Source organism: Oncorhynchus mykiss, chromosome 1 (assembly GCF_057628025.1).
Source record: "Oncorhynchus mykiss isolate SJ-2025 chromosome 1, ASM5762802v1, whole genome shotgun sequence".
NCBI classification, from domain to species: Eukaryota; Metazoa; Chordata; class Actinopteri; order Salmoniformes; family Salmonidae; genus Oncorhynchus; species Oncorhynchus mykiss.
The window spans coordinates 45,150,219-45,169,813 of NC_143022.1; the positions used below are offsets into that span (position 1 = coordinate 45,150,219).

At 41.5% G+C, this 19,595-nt stretch overlaps 1 protein-coding gene across 2 annotated transcripts in view; it reads left to right on the forward strand.

Moving 5' to 3' along the window:
- Window positions 1–19,595, forward strand: part of LOC110523285 (protein O-mannosyl-transferase TMTC2) — a 174,819-nt gene that overhangs the window by 133,975 nt on the left and 21,249 nt on the right. For both annotated transcript variants that reach the window (XM_021601864.3, XM_090231738.1), the window contains exons 8-10: window positions 3,664–3,785; window positions 11,918–11,999; window positions 14,042–14,156. In XM_021601864.3, coding sequence (XP_021457539.1) covers window positions 3,664–3,785; window positions 11,918–11,999; window positions 14,042–14,156 — 319 coding nt within the window. The remainder of the gene's footprint in view (window positions 1–3,663; window positions 3,786–11,917; window positions 12,000–14,041; window positions 14,157–19,595) is intronic.

Below are 19,595 nucleotides of genomic sequence, written 5' to 3' on the forward strand. Positions count from 1 at the left end.
TAAAAAGAAACAGAATACAGCTAAGCACAGGCAAATTCCTAGAGGAAAACCTGGTTCAGTCTGCTTTCATCCGACAACGGGAGAGGAATTCACCTTTCAGCATGACAATACACTGGAGTTGCTTACCATGAAGACAGTGGCCGAGTTACAGTTTTGAGTTAAATCTGCTTGAAAATCAATGGTAAGACCTGAAAATGGTTGTCTAGCAATGATCAACAACCAATGTGACAGACATAAAAGAATTATGAAAAGAATAATGAGCAAATGTTGCACATTCCAGGTGTAGGAAGCTCTTAGAGACTTACCCAGAAAGACTGACCACTATAATTGCTATGAAAGGTGATTCTAACATGGATTGACTCAGGGGGTTGAATACTTATTTAATCAAGACATATGTGTTTTATGATACACAATTTTCTTTACAATAAATAAAAAAATCGATGTTGGCAGAGTATTTTGAGTAGATCATTGACAAAAAATTACAATTAAATCAATTTGAATCCCACTTTGTAACACAACAAAATGTGGAAAAAGTCAAGGGGTGTGAATACTTTCTGAAAGTACTGTATGTAATAGTAATTAACTGTTAGGATACCCACAAAATGCTTATTTCTCTAAAACATTTTGCACACATTTGTTTACATCCCTGTTAGTGAGCATTTCTCCTTTGCCAATGTAATTCATCCACCTGACAGGTGTGGCATATCAAGAAGCTGATTAAACAGCATGATCATTACGCAGGTGCACCTTGTACTGGATACAGTTAAATGCCACTCTAAAATGTTAAGTTGTCGTCACACAACACATTGCCACAGATGTCTCAAGTTTTGAGGGAGCATGCAATTGGCACAATGACTGCAGAAAAGTTCACCAGATGTCACGATCGTTATAATGATTGGACCAAGGCGCAGCGTGTGGAGAGTTCCACATATTTTAATTAATAGAAAAACACCCAACAAAACAAACAAGCACAAACAAAACGTGACGCTACTGGTGTGCACACAAGCAACTAACTGTAGACAAGATCCCACAAAGCACAATGAGGAAATGGCTGCCTAAATATGATCCCCAAATCAGAGACAACGATAAACAGCTGTCTCTGATTGGGAACCATACCACGTCAACATAAACCATTAATCACCTAGATGACCCACCCTAGTCACGATCACTCCCCAACCAACAGAGAATAAACAGCTCTCTATGGTCAGGGCGTGACACCAGAGCTGTTGCCAAATCATTAAATATTAATTTTGGCCTTGCACTGCAGTTCGACATTGTATCCGACTTCAGTGGACAAAGGCTCACTTTCGATGGCCACTGGCACGCTGGAGAAGTGTGCTCTTCACAGATGAATCCCGGTTTCAGATGGCAGACAGCATGTATGGCGCTGTGTGGGCGAGCAGTTTGCTGATGTCAACATTGTGAACAGAGTGCCCCATGGAGTTATGGTATGGGCAGGCATAAGCTATGAACAACGAACACAATTGCATTTTATCAATGGCAATTTGAACGCACATAGATACCATGACGAGATGCTGAGGCCCATTGTCGTGCCATTCATCCACTGCAATCACCTCATGTTTCAGCATGATAATGCACGGCCCCATGTCGCCAGGATCTGTACACAATTCCTGGAAGCTGAGCATGTTTGGGATGCTCTGGATCGACGTGTACAACAGCCTGTTCCAGTTCCCACCAATATCCAGCAACTTCGTACAGTCATTGAAGAGGAGTGGGACAACATTCCACAGGCCACAATCAACAGCCTGATCAGCTCTATGCAAATTAGATGTGTTGCGCTACATGAGGCAAATGGTGGTCACACCAGATACAGACTGGTTTTCTGATCCACACCCCTGCCTTCTTTTTTAAGGTATCTGTGACCAGCAGATGCATATCTGTATTCCCAGTCATGTGAGATCCGTAGATTAGGGCATATTGCATTTATTTCAATTGACTGATTTCCTTATATGAACTGTAACTCAGTGAAATCTTTGAAATTGTTGCATATTGCGTTTATATTTTTGTTCAGTGTAGTTAGGCTTTCATAAGGTATTACGAGCCAATGGTCATCTGTTAGGCAGTAATTGTTCTTCTTTATCTAATAAATGTGTTTATTCATTCACAACTAGGATGTTGCTGTGCCCAGCACAGTACTATGGGAAAGGATGCTAGGCTTAGCAGTGCATTGGAAGTAGGAAGAAAAGAGAGACACAGATGTTCCTTAATATGTTGGCTCTCTATGTAATAGCAATTAACACTTAGAAGTGACAGACAGACAGAGTGACAACAGAGGAGAACAAGGAGAAGCACAGACGGACAGAGTGACAGACAGACAGGACGGACAGAGTGACAGACAGAGTGACAGCAGAGAAGATGCAGAGACAGACTGCACAACAGAGCGGCAACAGAGGAGAACAAGGAGAAGCACAGACGGACAGAGTGACAGACAGACAGGACAGACAGAGTGACAGACAGACAGGACAGACAGAGTGACAGCAGAGAAGATGCAGAGACAGACTGCACAACAGAGTGACAACAGCGGCAAAGTTATAGTGAGTGAGTTGTATCTCCAGTGGTGCTTTTACATGTTGTTCTGGTTTTAAACATGAGCTGGTTAAAAAAGGAGGAGGACTTTGTTTCACCATTCGCTGGTACAGTAACAGTTGAGAATTGCTGTACTATAGTGTACTGCAGCCATACTCAACTGGTGGACCACGCTCCGGATCTGGACCCAGTTACTAGTCCAACGCTCTAACCACTAGGCTACCCTGCCGCCCCACATGCCCAGGGGCCTCGACCTCCAGGGGTACCCCATTTGATTTTGTTTAGTCACTCAGGTGTCCTGACACACATAACACACGTGGCAGTGTTGTGGGCTGGTGTGGCTAAAATGCCAGGGATGGATTTTTGTTCCAGTCCACCCCTGGCCACCTGTTTTTTTCTCTCCAGTTTCTTATCAATGGAAATGATTAGCCATAATCCCCAGTGTATTATCTAGCTTCAGTCCTCTAGTTTAGATTACACATCCCGTAATTGGCACTCCTCGCCGAGACATGGGTGTGGATTGAAAAACGAACCATGTTACAAGTTCATGTGAAACCTATCACTGTCACATCCCCTGTCTCTGTATTATTCCTGAGATAATTACATTTAAAACATTGTTTTGGCTTGTGTTTTCCCCATTTACCCAACTGTGTCGTCAGCGTTCTTATAACACGTGTGAGGGGCTGGATGAGGTATCAGATGATGTCTGAAGGATCAGGGAGGGTGTTTCTACTCATGTCATCAGCGTTATGTCATCCGATCAGCTCAGGCCAGTCTTAGCAAAGTACGTTAGGCCTGAAGTATATTAGGCCTCCCACAGAACTCTAGCTAACAAACACATGGGGGGATTTGAAAATCCACCTTTAGGTTTGATAATTATTTTTACAGGATTGTCACTGAGCAATGTTGTAATGGGTGTGTCCCTGAACCTAGTCCTAGTAATAGCTCCATTAGCTAATAAAACCCGAGTTTGGTATCGGGTTTCAAAGAGCACTGGAGTCATGGCGGGCCTTTCTGGATGACTGCCCTAGCTGTCATTGAATGTGTGAGACAATGGGAAGACGTGTTGCTCCTTAACTTCTGACCCTTGACCCAACCCCTCACTTCCCCTCGCAGGAGAGGCCTACATGAGACTGAACAAGCTGACCGATGCCGAGCACTGGTACAAAGAGTCCCTGAGAGCCAAGCCAGACCACATCCCAGCACACCTGACCTACGGCAAACTCCTCGCCCTCACGGTAAGTTGTTCTTCATCATCGTTATTATCTTCCTCTTCTTTCTTATCCTACTTCAGCTTCGCAAGTAGCCCGAGAGTCTGTATGCAGTTAATCAATGGCTTGTGCATGTGTGCGGGCTTGTGTGAGGATAACATTGAATTTCTCAAGGTGCCCCATCATCCTGTGGCGATAGCTTCCTGATTGAAACCCATGTCATGACCGCCCTGTGTGTTTTTAAGATCTTTTACCAAATCCCCGGACTAATTCTTAACAGGCACTCCATATTGAACCCTAATAAATTTCAGCAACAGAGGTTGCTCGAGCTAACTAACCAGCGTCTGAAACCCATTAGCCCTGAGGAATCTCTGTGGAGTGGCTGATCTGATGTGAATCCTCTAACTCCAGACCGTGCTGCCTTTTGTGCCCAACATCCGCTGAATTGCAGAGTGCCAAATTCAAATTAAATTACTAAAAATATTAAATTTTCATGAAATCACAAGTGCAATATAGCAAAACACAGCTTAATCCACCTGGCGTGTCAGATTTCAAAAAAGCTTTTCGCGAAAGCATACCAAGTGTTTATGTAAGGACATCTCTCTCAGCAGACAAAACATTACAAACAGCTAACAGCAAAGTCACGAAAGTCAGAAACGCAATAAAATTAATCGCTTACCTTTGATGATCTTCGGATGTTTGCACTCACGAGACTCCCCGTTACACAATAAATGTTCCTTTTGTTCCATGAAGATTATTTTTATATCCAAAATACTTCCATTTGGTTGGCACATTATGTTCAGGAATCCACAGGCTCGAGCGGTCATGACAGGGCAGACGAAACTTCCAAATAGTATCCGTTAAGTTTGTAGAAACATGTCAAATGTTTTTATAATCAATCCTCAGGTTGTTTTAAATATATAATCGATAATATTTCAACTGGACAGTAGCTTCTTCAATAGCAGAGAGAGAGAAAATGGCTCTTCCACTCTGTTGTGCATGCAAAACGCTGCTGGCAACCAGCCATCCCCTGACGTGATGTGATCTTTCTCGCAATTTTTTTAAATGGAGAAAAGGCATGCAATGGAACATGGAGCTTTCAAAATAGAAGCCACTTCCTGGTTGGATTTTCGCCTGCAATATCAGTTCTGTTAAACTCACAGACAATATTCTGACAGTTTTGGAAACTTTAGAGTATTTTCTATCCTAATCTGACAATTATATGCATATTCTAGATTCTGGGCCCGAGAAATAGGCCGTTTCATTTGGGTACGTTTTTAATCCAAACATCAAAATACTTCCCCCTACACTCAACAGGTTTTAAGAAGGACCAGGCCCTTCCTGTCGGTCTCCCCTCATTTCCAGTGCTTTACCGGAGATTTTTTCAAGTCCCATTAATTTGTTGGGTCAGGACTATCCAGGACAATCAAGATAAATAAATACCCGTTTCCTCCAGCATCTTGATTTCCCCATGATGTCAAGCAAGGAGGCACTGAGTTTTAAGGTAGGCCTTGAAATACATCCACAGGTACACCTCCAATTGACTCAAATTATGTCAATTAGCCCATCAGAAGCTTCTAAAGCCATGACATAATTTTCTAGAATTTTCCAAGCTGTTAACAGGCACAGTAAACTTAGTGTTTGAACTTCTGATCCACTGGAATTGTGATTCAGTGAATTATAAGTGAAATAATCTGTCTGTAAACAATTGTTGGAAAAATTACTTGTGTCATACACAAAGTAGATGTCCTAACCGACTTGCAAAAACTATAGTTTGTTAACAAGAAATTTGTGTAGTGGTTGAAAAATGAGTTTTAATGACTCCAACTTAAGTATATGTAAACTTCCGACTTCAACTGTATGCCAGTTCTGATTACATTTTATTAGAAAAATAATGTATTAAGGAGAAGCTAGAGTATTCAGCATTTAACCTTAAATGTATCCATGATCGTTTGAGCTGGCCACACTGTTTTTTCACAGAAGCTATGTCCTGAATGTGACCAGTTTGTTTTTGATTGCACTATTCAGACATATATAGAAGTAGCGACAGCATAACACAATCCACCAAACCCGGAAAATGTAGGTTACATTAGTCCTAGCGCTAACTGTGGGAAAAATGACGTAACACAATTAGTCATGTTTAGCTAACTCTTATAATAATTGAGTAAAACACTTTCTAAAAATAAAGTAATCCGACAATGGGTAGTTTGAGCACGCCACAATGTTTGTTTTTTCGCGTAAACCAAAGATAAGAAGAGGAGACAAAATGAGTTTGCAGTATGTAATTATATTAAAGGGGATGTGTCGTCTACCATCATTCACTTCTGGAAGTTTACTTGAAAGATGAGTGAAGCATTCCTTTACCTCATTTTGTTATAACATGTTTGGTCTGACAGACGTTTACGTGACACCCAGAATGCATTGTATAATGTCAACAAACATGGTGCAAAACATAGATTGCAAATAGCTTAGCTCATCATACAAACTTCAAAAAACTATTTTACACACATCTTTCAATGGTTGGTGTAGCTGGTGCATGGAAGTCAGGCGCAGGAGATCAGAGATGAATGGACAAAGCACTTTACTTAGGCAATCATAATACAGAACGCAACCGTGTCACAAAACAAATGCCCACAGAACAAGTGATGCAGCAAAAGTACAAAACCCAAGAACAAAGTACCGGCTGCCACAAAGCACTGGTAAAACAAAACCCGGAGCAAACCAGCCGGAAGCGTGCCAACCTTGACAATAAACCTGGACAATAAACAATACCCCACACAGACATGGAGGGAACAGATGGTTAAATACACGTTAATAGTAGGAGATGTAAACCAGGTGTGCAGGAAGACAAGACAAGACAAAAAAAATGGAAAATGAAAGGTGGATCGGCGATGGCTAGAAGACCGGCGACATCGACCGCCGAACGCAGCACGAACAAGGAGAGGAACCGACTTCGGAGGAAGTCGTGACAACATCATAGGTGTCCATTACAATATATGCAATAATCAGAATGCATGATTTGTCACCAGTACTTGAAAATGTGAATAAAACTGTAAATACATTATGCTCCATTCATACTGTATGCTACAGTAGAAACGACAACACTATATACAGAAAATAAGGCACTTACTTTGATAGGAACGCACACATGTCCAAAATTATTATTTGTAAGGAGAACAACAATGAAGGCAATGCGAGCACCGGCCAGAAAATGTGCCAGGTAGTGCAAGACTGCGCAAATGTCAGCAAACTTGATCTGGGGAAACACTGGGGATGTGCTTGGGCTCTCATCGAAGAGAGAAGTTTGTCCGGCTCAGTAAAGCCTATCACATTTTGGAACAGTGAATGCATTCTGACATCACATGCATAAAAAAAAAAACTTGTGCTGGGGTGACCGTTAGCTGACACTAATTGGTAAGGATTAACAGAAGCCACTAGACACAATCTCTGAAATGTACATCTGTCACAGCATACACTGGGTGAAAAACACTATCTAAAAGAAGCAGAAAAATGTCAGGCAGGGTAAAACTCACTGAATCACTGGCCACTTTAATAATGGAACACTAGTCACTTAAATAATGGAACACTAGTCACTTTAATAATGTTTAAACAATGTTTACTTCGTGCCTTACTCATTCATATGTATATATTGTATTATATTCTACTGTATTTTAGTCAATGCCAGTCCGACATTGCTCGATTTAATATTTTTATATTTCTTAATTCCATTCTTTTAGGTGTGTGTATGTATTGTTGTGAATTGCTAGATACTACTGCACTGTTGGAGCTAGGAACACAACCAATGCGCTACACCCGCAATAACATCTGCTAAATATGTGTAGGACCAATTACATTTGATTTGATTTGATAAGGAGTGAGAAGTAGATGTTTTAGTTAAGAAAGGGCTATTGATTTAGAGGAAAGTGGGGAGTTCAGAGCTCGGGGCCGTGTGCCTGAAACTCAGGCAAAGATAGACAATGGCCTCCTTTCTCCTCTGGGTGTAAATTATGGGATGAGGAGAGGAGAGCGCTGTCAGACTTACAGGCTAGCTAAACTTGAGATGATTTTGAAAGAACAGAGCATAGTGTAAAATGCAGTGGCTGAACCAGCCCCAGCACACATTTGTATCTAAAACGGCCCAGGTATGTATGTTTATTTATTCGGTTATTTTGCTTTTTGGTTATTGGTTATTGTATTGCTAGATATTATTACTGCACTGTTGGAGCTAGAAACATAAGCATTTTGCTGCACCTGTGATAACATCTGCAAATCTGTGCAAGTCTGTGCTGTCCAGTCAGAGATCCTGGCAGGGGTTTGTGGGTGTGGAGAGGGTTAGTAGTGCATTGGGGGATGTGATTCGCTCGATTATGATGGAGGATGGTGTCATTCAGAGATATGCACCGTGGTGGTGTGTGTTATTGAACTCAGTCATTCACAAGTCATTTCCGGGCCTAGTGTGATGCAGGCTCCATTCATAATTACCTTGGTGGCTGCCAGAGCGGCAATACACATCTGTTCCGCGTCTGATGTCACCAGGAGATTAGGGGGTCAACACTAACAATAAATACAGTATGTGTGAAAACAGGATATTGCACCTCTATAATGAGTTGATACTGAATAGGAAGTGGATATGGGTGGCAGGGATTTTTTTCATATTATTTCTTCACCTTACCAAACAGCCCCTTCACCAAACAGTCAGAGAGAGAGAGAGAGAGAGAGAGAGATTCTTCCAAACACTGCAGGCTGTCAGGCAATCCATCAAACATAGTTATTATGATGCTTTCGCTCTACTGCTGTTACTGTGTTTGCTGCACAGACAGGTTTAGAGCATTGGCTACATATTAGAGGACTTCACGGGTCCAGAAAGTTGAACTCGTTCTGAAATGGTTCTGGGGCTTTCCCACCCAGAAACAATATGCATGAATTCATTGATTTTATATAGAGACCCTTTCTGAACGGACCCGATGACAACTAGATCCATTCTGTAAAGACCTGGTCGGATCCAGACCCGATCCGCGTGAGGGAAACAGCAGAAAAGTCATTTTTTAACCTACTAACTTAACCAGAGCTGATAAAGGGGGAGAGGAGGGAGAGAAAGGTGCCGCTCTGGCAGACGGGGGAGGGGCCGTATTGTGAGCGAGTGACACGGGAACAGGAAGGGAGAGACGAGAGACAGCAACCAACCAAGCTGACTCGCGCTATAGTAGTTTAGCTGCCATAGCTAGTTTATTTATCATCAAATATGATTACCTGTCTTGACTGCATCAAACCGGGAGAAGCTAGTTAAGCTAGCTAACGTTACGTAGCTATGCTAATTGAGGCTGCAGTGCATGACCTTTCTCATCCTACAGTTACAAATAACAACAACTCCATTCAGAATATTAAGTAGCAGCCTACCTGTTGGCTCTTGGTCGTTGTAGCCTATCCTTCTCCTTCAACTTTTAATTCCATCTTCCATTGATTAGATATCTAGAGGCTCTATGATTATTGCTGCTTTGATGACTTATGATTGGCCAACAACAACAACAAGATACAGGTGCCATGCTCCACTCTCTTAAAAAGCAAGAGCAGCAGCATAGATTATAACATTTCCATCTTTCTCTCTACTGCAGATTTCACATTCGAATCTGTACTGGCCCTTCCTTCAGTTAAAGTCGGTTAAAGTAAGAAGTTTTATTTTTACAACCAAATCTCTATTTTTTTTATGTAAATTACATATTATAGATGGGTCCAGAAACCTTTTTAGTGATTTCACATGTTTTATAGAAACTTACCCCAAACAGCAAATCAGTTCCTCATCCTCATTGTGTAGTATGGGGCCCCCGAAGAAAAAATACATAAAAAAATGCTCCAAAAACATTCAAATACATAATTTTAGAAATTGCACTATAAGCTCTCACTATAGTGATGCAGGTCTTCAGATGTTGTACACATGAAATTGTGTCATTCCGAACTTCATTCACAACATTATATTCCATTTTGTTTCAATACCTCTTCGTCCATATTACAGGTCACTTCCAAAATAAAGGAAACACTTGAGTAAATGAGGGATACAAAGTATATCGAAAGCATCGGGTGTCGGGTATTTGGGTACAGGTGGATCCGTGATGACCTCTATTACTGTCACGCCCTCACCTTAGAAAGCCTTTTTATTTCTCTATTTGGTTAGGTCGGGGTGTGATTAGGGTGGGGCAGTCTAGTTTTCCTATTTCTTTGTTGGCCGGGTATGGTTCCCAATCAGAGGCAGCTGTCTATCGTTGTCTCTGATTGGGGATCATACTTAGGCAACCTTTTTTCCACCTTTTGTTTGTGGGACCTTGCTTTTGTATAGGTGCTGTGTAGCCTGCAGAACTTTACGTTTGTTTTGTATTGTGGGTGTTCATTTTAAATAAAGTAAGATGATCGCCTACCACGCTGCACCTTGGTCCAAATCCATATCTAAATGATCGTGACAACTACATACATTCCACCACACTAAATATAGTTTTGATCTGGATACCTGACAGTTGTGAGAGGGAAAGCTGATGGGCTCTATGTGTTGAAATTATGCAGCTGGATTTCATTCAACAATCTGCTCAGAGAACTCCTAAGACTGATAAGGCAAAGCATGGATTCAAAACATGAGAACATCAATGGAGTCATTTTCCACACATTGCCTGACAACTTTTTATCAGTAAAGAGAGTTCCTCACTTCTCAGTCAAACCTGCAATGTATGTACCTCATACACTGTAGATTCTCTATCAATATTGTGAAATGAACATTAGACTATCCGAGTCCATTCAAAACCACACGCACAATGAGAGCCAGTGCATTAAATTGTCATAACGTGGTTTCCTGCCAGACATTTTGTCTGAACTTGAGTAAACAGAAATATGCTGATGTTATGACTATTCCAGCTGCTCCTCAACTGAGTGCTTTGTACTATTTGTGAATTTGAGTGTGAAAGCATACAGAAATAATGCCTTTCGCACTGGCTCTGTTACTGTCACTTTCACGCCTTGAGCTGCATTAAACATATACTTATTGCTCGTAAAATGTTCCATCACATCAATGAATATTACACTCAAATATTTACACTTGTGGATACTTCTTGAGTTATTGAAGGTCAGCACAGTGAAAAAATGGAGGCATGTATTTATACAGTATTTTGATGTGTGTATTTTCTGTCATTTCTGTAATTTAGGGCTCATCTGTAAAAGAGACCTTGGTCTCAGTATGATTCCCTGATAAAGTAAAGGTGAAATAAAATCCATATCGGATTGCAGTGTTTAGATAAATGTTTTTTTTTTAAAGACTTTGCAATTCAAATGTAGGAGTTGTCTTCTTTCATCCTATATAATGGAATGCGTAAACATAATTTATTATAGTTACTGGCATATGTACTGTAAAATTAAGGGAGTCCTTGCTGCTTTTTTTTTTTACATAATCTAAAATGCTGTGGCATTTATTATATTTAGATTTCTATAGGCAATGATTGATAACTGGCATTATGTTTATAGAATATAGATGTATTGTTGATCAGAGTGCAGCTGATACACAGATGAGACCAGTGTTGTGTGCGTGAGACAGAGAGGCAGCTGTGCTGGCTGGAGCCTCTGTGTGTTAGCAGTGATTTGGTCCAGCTCTCTGAGGCCCCCGGGGGGCTGGCTCCTCTGGGCCCCAATCTGTCACTGCTGCTGCTGCCCCTCATCAAGCTCGAGTAACCCAGCATGCCTCTCCACGCCCTCTCTCAAGATCTATGTCTCTATGTCGTACTGTGTGTGTGTGTGTGCATTTGTATGCGTGTGTGTGCGTGTCTGTTTGGTCTCGCTCTCTCAGCTGCAGTAGTTTGACCACACACACCGCTTTTGCGGTCATACAAGTGTTATTTGTACAGATAGAAGTGTGTTATGATTAAATGCTCAGACCAGGCAGTCAACTGTGCCAAGCATGACACTGTGTACTTTGAGATTAAATCTTTCGTAGGATGACAGAAGGTGTTAAAAGAATAATGTAGTTACATGTGTTTTATGTCTTCGTATTAAGATTTAATGTTACAGTTAGTTTGTGGCTTGGCAAAATCAGCTTTTACACGTAAAATTATGTTTTTATATTGAAATTGATGGCATAGCAACGGCAAAAAATAGTAACAATGTATCTAATTAATCTCCCTTCTTAGGGTCAGAAGACCGGAGCAGAGAGGTACTTTCTGAAGGCCATCCAACTAGACCCCACTAAAGGAAATTGCTATATGCACTATGGTAAGTGGTACAGTTTGGTGTTTTGGTGTTTCTTTTGATTTACCAAAATGATATAAAGGTTATACTGTATACTAAGGTTAATCTTCTGACATCCCATTGGCCCCGTTGAATCAACCAAATAGTGTACTTTTGCACTACAACAAATAATATCTGTATGTTACACTGTTCTGACCTCATTCAACTCATGAGTTGAAATTCAAATTGAATTGGCCAAACCCCACAGGATGTAGAATTTTTATTTGAGTTTGAGTGGCAGGAAGTAGAATTGAATTCAGTGCAATTCAAAGAAATTCCACTCAGTCATAAAACATGAGAGTTTCATTAAATCTGACAGGTCACACTTCCAGATACCAAAGAATAAATAACTTTTCTCTGGAAACAATGTTCATATACTCTTTTAACCTTAGTGCTTAGAATAGACAATTAAATTTCCACCAACCATTTCATTTGTTTCTTCTTTTTGAAAGCATCGGGGTCAACTTGAGGGTTAATTAAGTATTTTTCCCTCCATATTGAACAAAATCTAAGTGATTATTGAAATATAATAACTTAGAATATTTGCTTACAGGTTTTGTTTTCCTTCATCATTCAGTTTAAGAGTTTGTCCTGAAAATCATTTTTTTCAACAATACTGTATGTATATAACGACATGTTTGATGTTTTATGTACAAGATGCATATTTTTATAGACTAGACCTAATATAGAATAGAAGCGATATTTGAGGTAGAATAGAAGAGGTATTTCCTTTAATTCTAATTCAAAATTGCAATTCTGTATCCTGTTTACTACTTGAATTGGATTTATAAAAAATATATTTAAAAAAAAAATCTGAATTGAGCCCAACTCCAAGAACAAGTCATTTCTCAGGACCACTCTCTCTTGTGGGTTTTTGAACCAAAGCCTATCCACAGAGACGCACACACACACACACACACACACACACACACACACACACACACACACACAAAGACACACATCTTGACTGGATCCCTTCCAGGTAGTTAGCAATGCTGGCTGACCTCTCTTCCTGTATTAAGGTTGTGTACGTGGCTGGTTGGGGAGGACAGCGTGAGGGAATATTCACACTATTGACCAATGAAGATAAACCCCAATTTCCTCACATTGTTCTCAAATATGACATGTGCACAGACGTGGAAAGAAGGAACGTGACAGTTGACATGTCTTTTCTGCTGAACACCATTTGATCTAACGAGAAACAACCAATTTGATCTCTACTAAGGTCACTTCAAGTGTCCTCTTTGAAATGTGGGTTTGAGAGCTAGTGCCAGCAGAAGAATTTGTGGTAATCTACCGTGTGATCAATCTTTCGTAAAAAATGTCTTGATATTTTAAGGAACAGCTTTCACGTATTCTTAACCACTCCAATAAAACAAGCGTTGACATATTGAAATCTATCCCCTGCCATAGCAGTGTTTCTAACATGGAGGTGCTCTGCAATACATTGGAAATCAGTCAGTGCCGAAGTGGTCTCTCCTTTACCTAAGACCTGTAGCAGCAAGGTCTACATTTCATCCGCAGCTATTTAGGAAAATATGCTTGGTTTCCACCAGTGGTCTGGGAGCATTGTACAGTAGTGGAGCTCACCAAAACCAACAGGCTATTAATTCCTCCACAAACCTGACCCTCTCCGAGAGGTCCGACCCCAGTTCATGCCCCCATCAGGGATCCACACTCTAGCCTCAATAGGATGGGCTACAAAGGCCCTGCTCTATAATTTCAGCTGCACCTCAGACATGCAGAACTCCAGCCAGGCCCAACGCACATGTCAGAGAAACATATCTATCAAGATCCTCCTAATTGGACAAATGGACCTGAGCGATACCCAAAGAGCGATGGCCAAAGAGCGATGGTACGCTCTGCTTGTATCTTGTGTTTCAGCAAATCATTCGTAAGCCGGCCGCTGTCCGCCCTATCTCCACGGGCCAAACACAATATTCCCAGCAAGTATTCATCCCACTCTAGGAATACATCCACATACAGCATTTTAACTTGGTGTTTCTGTTCTCTCTGGCTGCTCCCAGGTCAGTTTTTGTTGGAGGAGTCTCGTCTTCTGGAAGCGGCTGAGATGGCGGAGAAGGCGGCGCGTCTGGACAGCGGGGAGTTTGATGTTGTCTTCAGTGCAGCCCACATGCTCAGGTGAGTGTTGGATGGGACGGACACACTGTGAGGGAGGGGAGGGGACAAGAGCTGGGGGAGGGAGGGAGAGCGTCTACGGTCTGTACACTTCATCCCAGGGATTACAGCGCTCTACTGCCAGTGTGATTTACTTTGCCGGCTGCTGTAATCCCCTTCTCTGTTGCTGCAGCGGTAGCCAGGGAGCTGCCATCTTGTCTTAGAACGCCACGCAGCTACGTGCCTCCCTCTGCACTCCCTCTGCTGTTTCTGGCTCATTCATGAAAAGCCCGTTTCAAATCAGAGCAAAGTTCAGCAGCGCGGCGTCTGACTCACAGTTCTCCTGGAAGCCGCAAGTTGTTGTGTTTGAGGCGCAAGCCGCGAGTGTAAATGTGTAAATAGAGGAACGTGCCAATTTACAGTATGCCACACAGACTGAGGGAGCTCAGCTTAGAGCCAACACTATTATATTTACTAGTTTAGAGATGTCCCTTGTTTAGACTTATTAGGGTAAATCAGGGTTTATCTGTGTGAGAATTACTACTGCTGGCTGTGGGAAATTACAACTACTAAAATCGTTAATGCGATGTCTTGAATCATTGTGCTTCACTGAGGTAGTTTTTGCAGTTCACTTTCTTTACCAAAGACAGGAAGAGGCTGTGTCATGCAGTGCTATATAATGTCTTTATCCAGCTGGTTTTCACATGGTGGCCCACTGCACAGCACTCTGATCCAGGGGGATGTTCAGCACCACCAGCTCAGCTGGCCATGCTTTACAGAGCCTCTTCCAGGGTCCGGACCCCTGGCTGATAAAGAGGGTCTCAGGCTGGGCTCAGCAAGGGGCTCCCCACCACCGCGCTGGCATGGGGTCTCGCTCCTCTGGAACTCATGTTCTTTATGTGTTTGTCTTGGAACCAAGACGTGAAAGGCCCTCGGTTGGTGGGGGATACTAGTGAATCTGAATAGGGAGGGTGGGGGACTGGGCTTTCAGATGTGAAAACCTTCTCTTATTGCTCTCTGGGGCCCTTGGTCTTTGACAAGTTTACTTCCTCACTATCCATTTCCCCCGGCCTTCTTTAAACAATCAGCACGTTATTCCAAACCTTCGTAGGGCTACGGAGCAGCGGCATCAGCTGGCAGGCGAAGGGAAGGGAAGGCTGGCTGAGTGCTGTCTCCCAGGGGAATGTGCTAATGCTGCCCTTTAAGTGCTCAAATCCCTCTGCATGCCAGACCCACCGTTCACTAGCTGTGTGATGTCACAACACACTTCCGGGAAGCCAGACTTGTTTGACAGAAGGAACAAGGAACATTTGTGTAACGTTTGTGTGTGTTGTTGCTCGAGACAGATGGGCTCGCCGTAGTTAGTACACATATCGTACACTGTCTGTTGTTGCTGAAGCAATTTGTTCATTAAGTTCGTTTTTTGAAACTGCGTTAGATGTACTGTGCTGCCGGCTGTTTGACTTGTGTGTCTGTGCGTCTGCACTGGGGTTAATAAAGCATTGTTAGATGACCAACTGTCAGGGCTCGACGACAGAGAGCTCGGCGGTCGTGTTGCTGATGTGAAATATGTTCCAACATTGTTTCATCCAGGGAGTTCTTTATTTTCATTCACTCATGATCCCTATTTTCCCTCCCTCTCTTCCACTCCATCCTCTTCTAGTTCTCCTCTCTTGCCTCTCTTCCCAGCAGCTTTATCTCAGAGGACTTGGGTCTAACCGACGGCAGAAGTTTGTCGTCTTCTCTCATTGTGCTCGCTGTGTTCTCACAAGCCACTACCCCCTGGCAATCCTTTGCCACTCGTATGAAAGATCTTGTTTGTCTGGTGACAATGGTTTGGCGGCTCTCCAGTTCGCCAGTCTGATAATGATATGTTTATAGACTTGAAAATTATATAGAATTAGATTAATTCTCGAGAAGAAATTCTATTCTGAATACGATTGCGGTTATCGCAACACATGGTTACGGTCACGGTTAGACACCAAACCCATATTTGTCATCGCTGCACAATTTCTGGTATGGGACACTATTTAAGTTACTTTTGAAAGACTATTTGTTAAACAGTTGATTGAGGTTACGCAATAAGTTATTGTTGAGAAAATAAGTAATACTGCTTTGAATGATGGTCATTTTGTGTGAAGTATTTGTTTATTCAACTCTTAGTTGATAAATGATGATCCATGCTGCTCAATTGCGGTGTTAGCTTGGGCTCTGCTTTCTCGAGTTGCACAAACACAGGGCGCTCTATTTTAACTGCCAACGCTTAAATATAAGGGTTGGCAGTAGCGCTATAGGTCCTGTAGTGTGTCAGAAATATGTTTGGCTATTTTCACAGCCGGAATTATGAGCACAATAGCTCACAGTAGCGTGAAAGGCTGGGTTTTGAGGAATAACAAGTTATAGGTGTGACGAGGGCTTGGCCACTCACTGGCCAATCAACATCCAGTGTTTGCTCAATAGCCTACTATGTTTGGAGAGTTGGCAGTCAACATAACATTGTTGTAATTGGCTTCAATGAGCCTAGCTTAGCCTACATGTCTTTACGCATCACTCTTCTCCTAAAATAAAAAATACTAGGCTCCTGTAAATTGTATTGTATGTATGAGGCAATAAGAAAATAAGAAAAATATAGCCTAGGCCTACCATTGGTACTGTATTATAGAACTGAATCATTTAAATACGTTTGGAGGAGCGCAGCTTTGGTAACCGGATGAGATGCGCTTTTTGGAGATGGGGATGGATACTTGAACAAGCTAAATTAAGTATGCAGGTAGACATATGTGTGTGTGTATGTTTAAGAATGTGCAGTATATTTTCAATTCAAGGCACTGAAATTGAAATAGACCATTTAAACAGATTTTATGGATAGCTACTTTGCAAGGCCAGGATAAAAAAGACAGTACATTGCTGTGGAACCAGCCTTCTTAGCCTAGGTCTAGGGTAAGGGTAGCAGAGGGCTTGATACGAAACAGAAAACAAGCAATCAGTTTTTTTTAAACAACAACATCTCTAAATAGTGTGTGGTCAGAAGCATGATATCATAAATCGCTTCTTTCGTACAATGGCACTTGTATAAAATGTGCACATGTCGACCTAAATGTCTTTATGCGTAGCATTCACACATCTATAAAAAATAATAGGCTCCTGTTATTTGTATTGTTGTGCGAGGCAGATTCTCAAACAAAATGCTGTTGATATGGCATTATAGGAGAAGTGAATAGTTTGGAGTAGTGTGTCTTTGGTAATCGGACGAGGGGTGCTCTTTAAAATGGAAATGGGTTGTCTACTTGAACAAGCATAATGAAGTATGCGGGTATGTGAATTGTGAATAATGAAAAAGCATCAGGGTAAAAATCTCTAATATATTTCACAGCACTCTCAGTAGACCATTTAAAACCCCTTTATTCATAGGCTACTTGGCAAATGGCCAGGATAAAAAAAGATGTGCCTATGCGATGCTGTAAACCTGACGGCGGCAGGTAGCCTAGCGGTTAAGCGCATTGGGACAGAAACCGAAAGGTAATTGTTTCTAATTCCCGAGCCAGCAGGTTGAAAAATCTGCTGTTCTGCCCTTGAGCTGGGCAGTTAACCCCCAACAACAACTGCTCCCTGGGCGCCGAAGACTTTGATTAATGCAGCCCCCCACACCTCTCTGATTCAGAGGGAAGACACATGTTGGTTAACCAGCCTTGATTAAGGCTATGCTTTGTTTTTAAACGAAATGGGGGGAAACCAATCATGTTTTTTATGATTCTGAATATGAGATGCACCGGCACAAAAAGCACAACTCTTCCATGCCAAAATCAACTGTTAAGACCTGCTTTTTGTGGGTCTTAAAACATCCCATTAGCGAGTGAACGTTATTTATAATAAGGGTTACATCGGACCTCTCCGAAAATCAGACCTCTCTGAAATGAAACTGGATGGCTCTCCCCTATACCCAAAATAATGATTAAAACATCAAGTGGATAGAAGAGAACATGCCTACCGTTTACCTTCACTTCTTGGACAGGTCAGAGCCTTAAATATACAGATATACAGTCTCCTTTATAGTAAAAGAATTGCATCAATCTGTTATCGTGTTTGCAGGTCTGAGAAAAATGTGCCTTTTTATAAACATTTAATGCAATTCTGTCATTTTAGTATTAGCAGAATATGTTTTAATACCACACAAAATACCGAAATTACAGGCTAAGAATAGACAGAGATATGCCTATGTGTTCATCTTATCATATTTCTCTAATGTCAAATCAGTATGTCTTGTTTGCAAATAATTCAATCTAAGACGTCATTAGGAATCTGAGCATGGTACTTTCAAAAGTTAGGCCCGACCTTTCCACCCCAGACAGAGTACGCCTACCGACGCAGAAAAATGTCAGCTTTAATTGGTGGCTGCTCTTCTTCCGTGGCTTAACCCAACGAGAGAAGGTCACAAGTGTTTCCCTAAAAGCTGTCTTGGGTTTAAACATCTTCTATTGTACAGAAAGTGAATAGCTTAATTAGTTTATAGTGACAGAATTAGATTACTTCCCAAGCAAAGTACATGTTTTGTGTCTTCGGCTATAGAAGATTGTAGCTCAGACTCTGAATGTCAAGGAAACGAAACAATGATATACCCATATGCATCACGTATTTCCTGGGTATTTGACAGCTTGTTTCGTAGCATAAAGCACCGCGGTCCAAAGCACTGTTGCAGATCACTTTATATAAACGATCCGTACAACAACAAAAAATCTAAATCTTAAGCTAACAAGGGGTGGGCCTGTGCTTTTTTTCCCATTTTCTTTAATAAAGGTAAGCCTATGGCATACCCCCTCAATTCCAGTCCTGGTTTAAACTTAACAGCCCTTCACTGACACAAAGGTAGGCTTTTCAAAGAGTGCATAGTGTGTGGAAGAATTGGCTGACAATATATATATACAGTGCCTTGCGAAAGTATTCGGCCCCCTTGAACTTTGCGACCTTTTGCCACATTTCAGGCTTCAAACATAAAGATATAAAACTGTATTTTTTTGTGAAGAATCAACAACAAGTGGGACACAATCATGAAGTGGAACGACATTTATTGAATATTTCAAACTTTTTTAACAAATCAAAAACTGAAAAATTCGGCGTGCAAAATTATTCAGCCCCTTTACTTTCAGTGCAGCAAACTCTCTCCAGAAGTTCAGTGAGGATCTCTGAATGATCCAATGTTGACCTAAATGACTAATGATGATAAATACAATCCACCTGTGTGTAATCAAGTCTCCGTATAAATGCACCTGCACTGTGATAGTCTCAGAGGTCCGTTAAAAGCGCAGAGAGCATCATGAAGAACAAGGAACACACCAGGCAGGTCCGAGATACTGTTGTGAAGAAGTTTAAAGCCGGATTTGGATACAAAAAGATTTCCCAAGCTTTAAACATCCCAAGGAGCACTGTGCAAGCGATAATATTGAAATGGAAGGAGTATCAGACCAC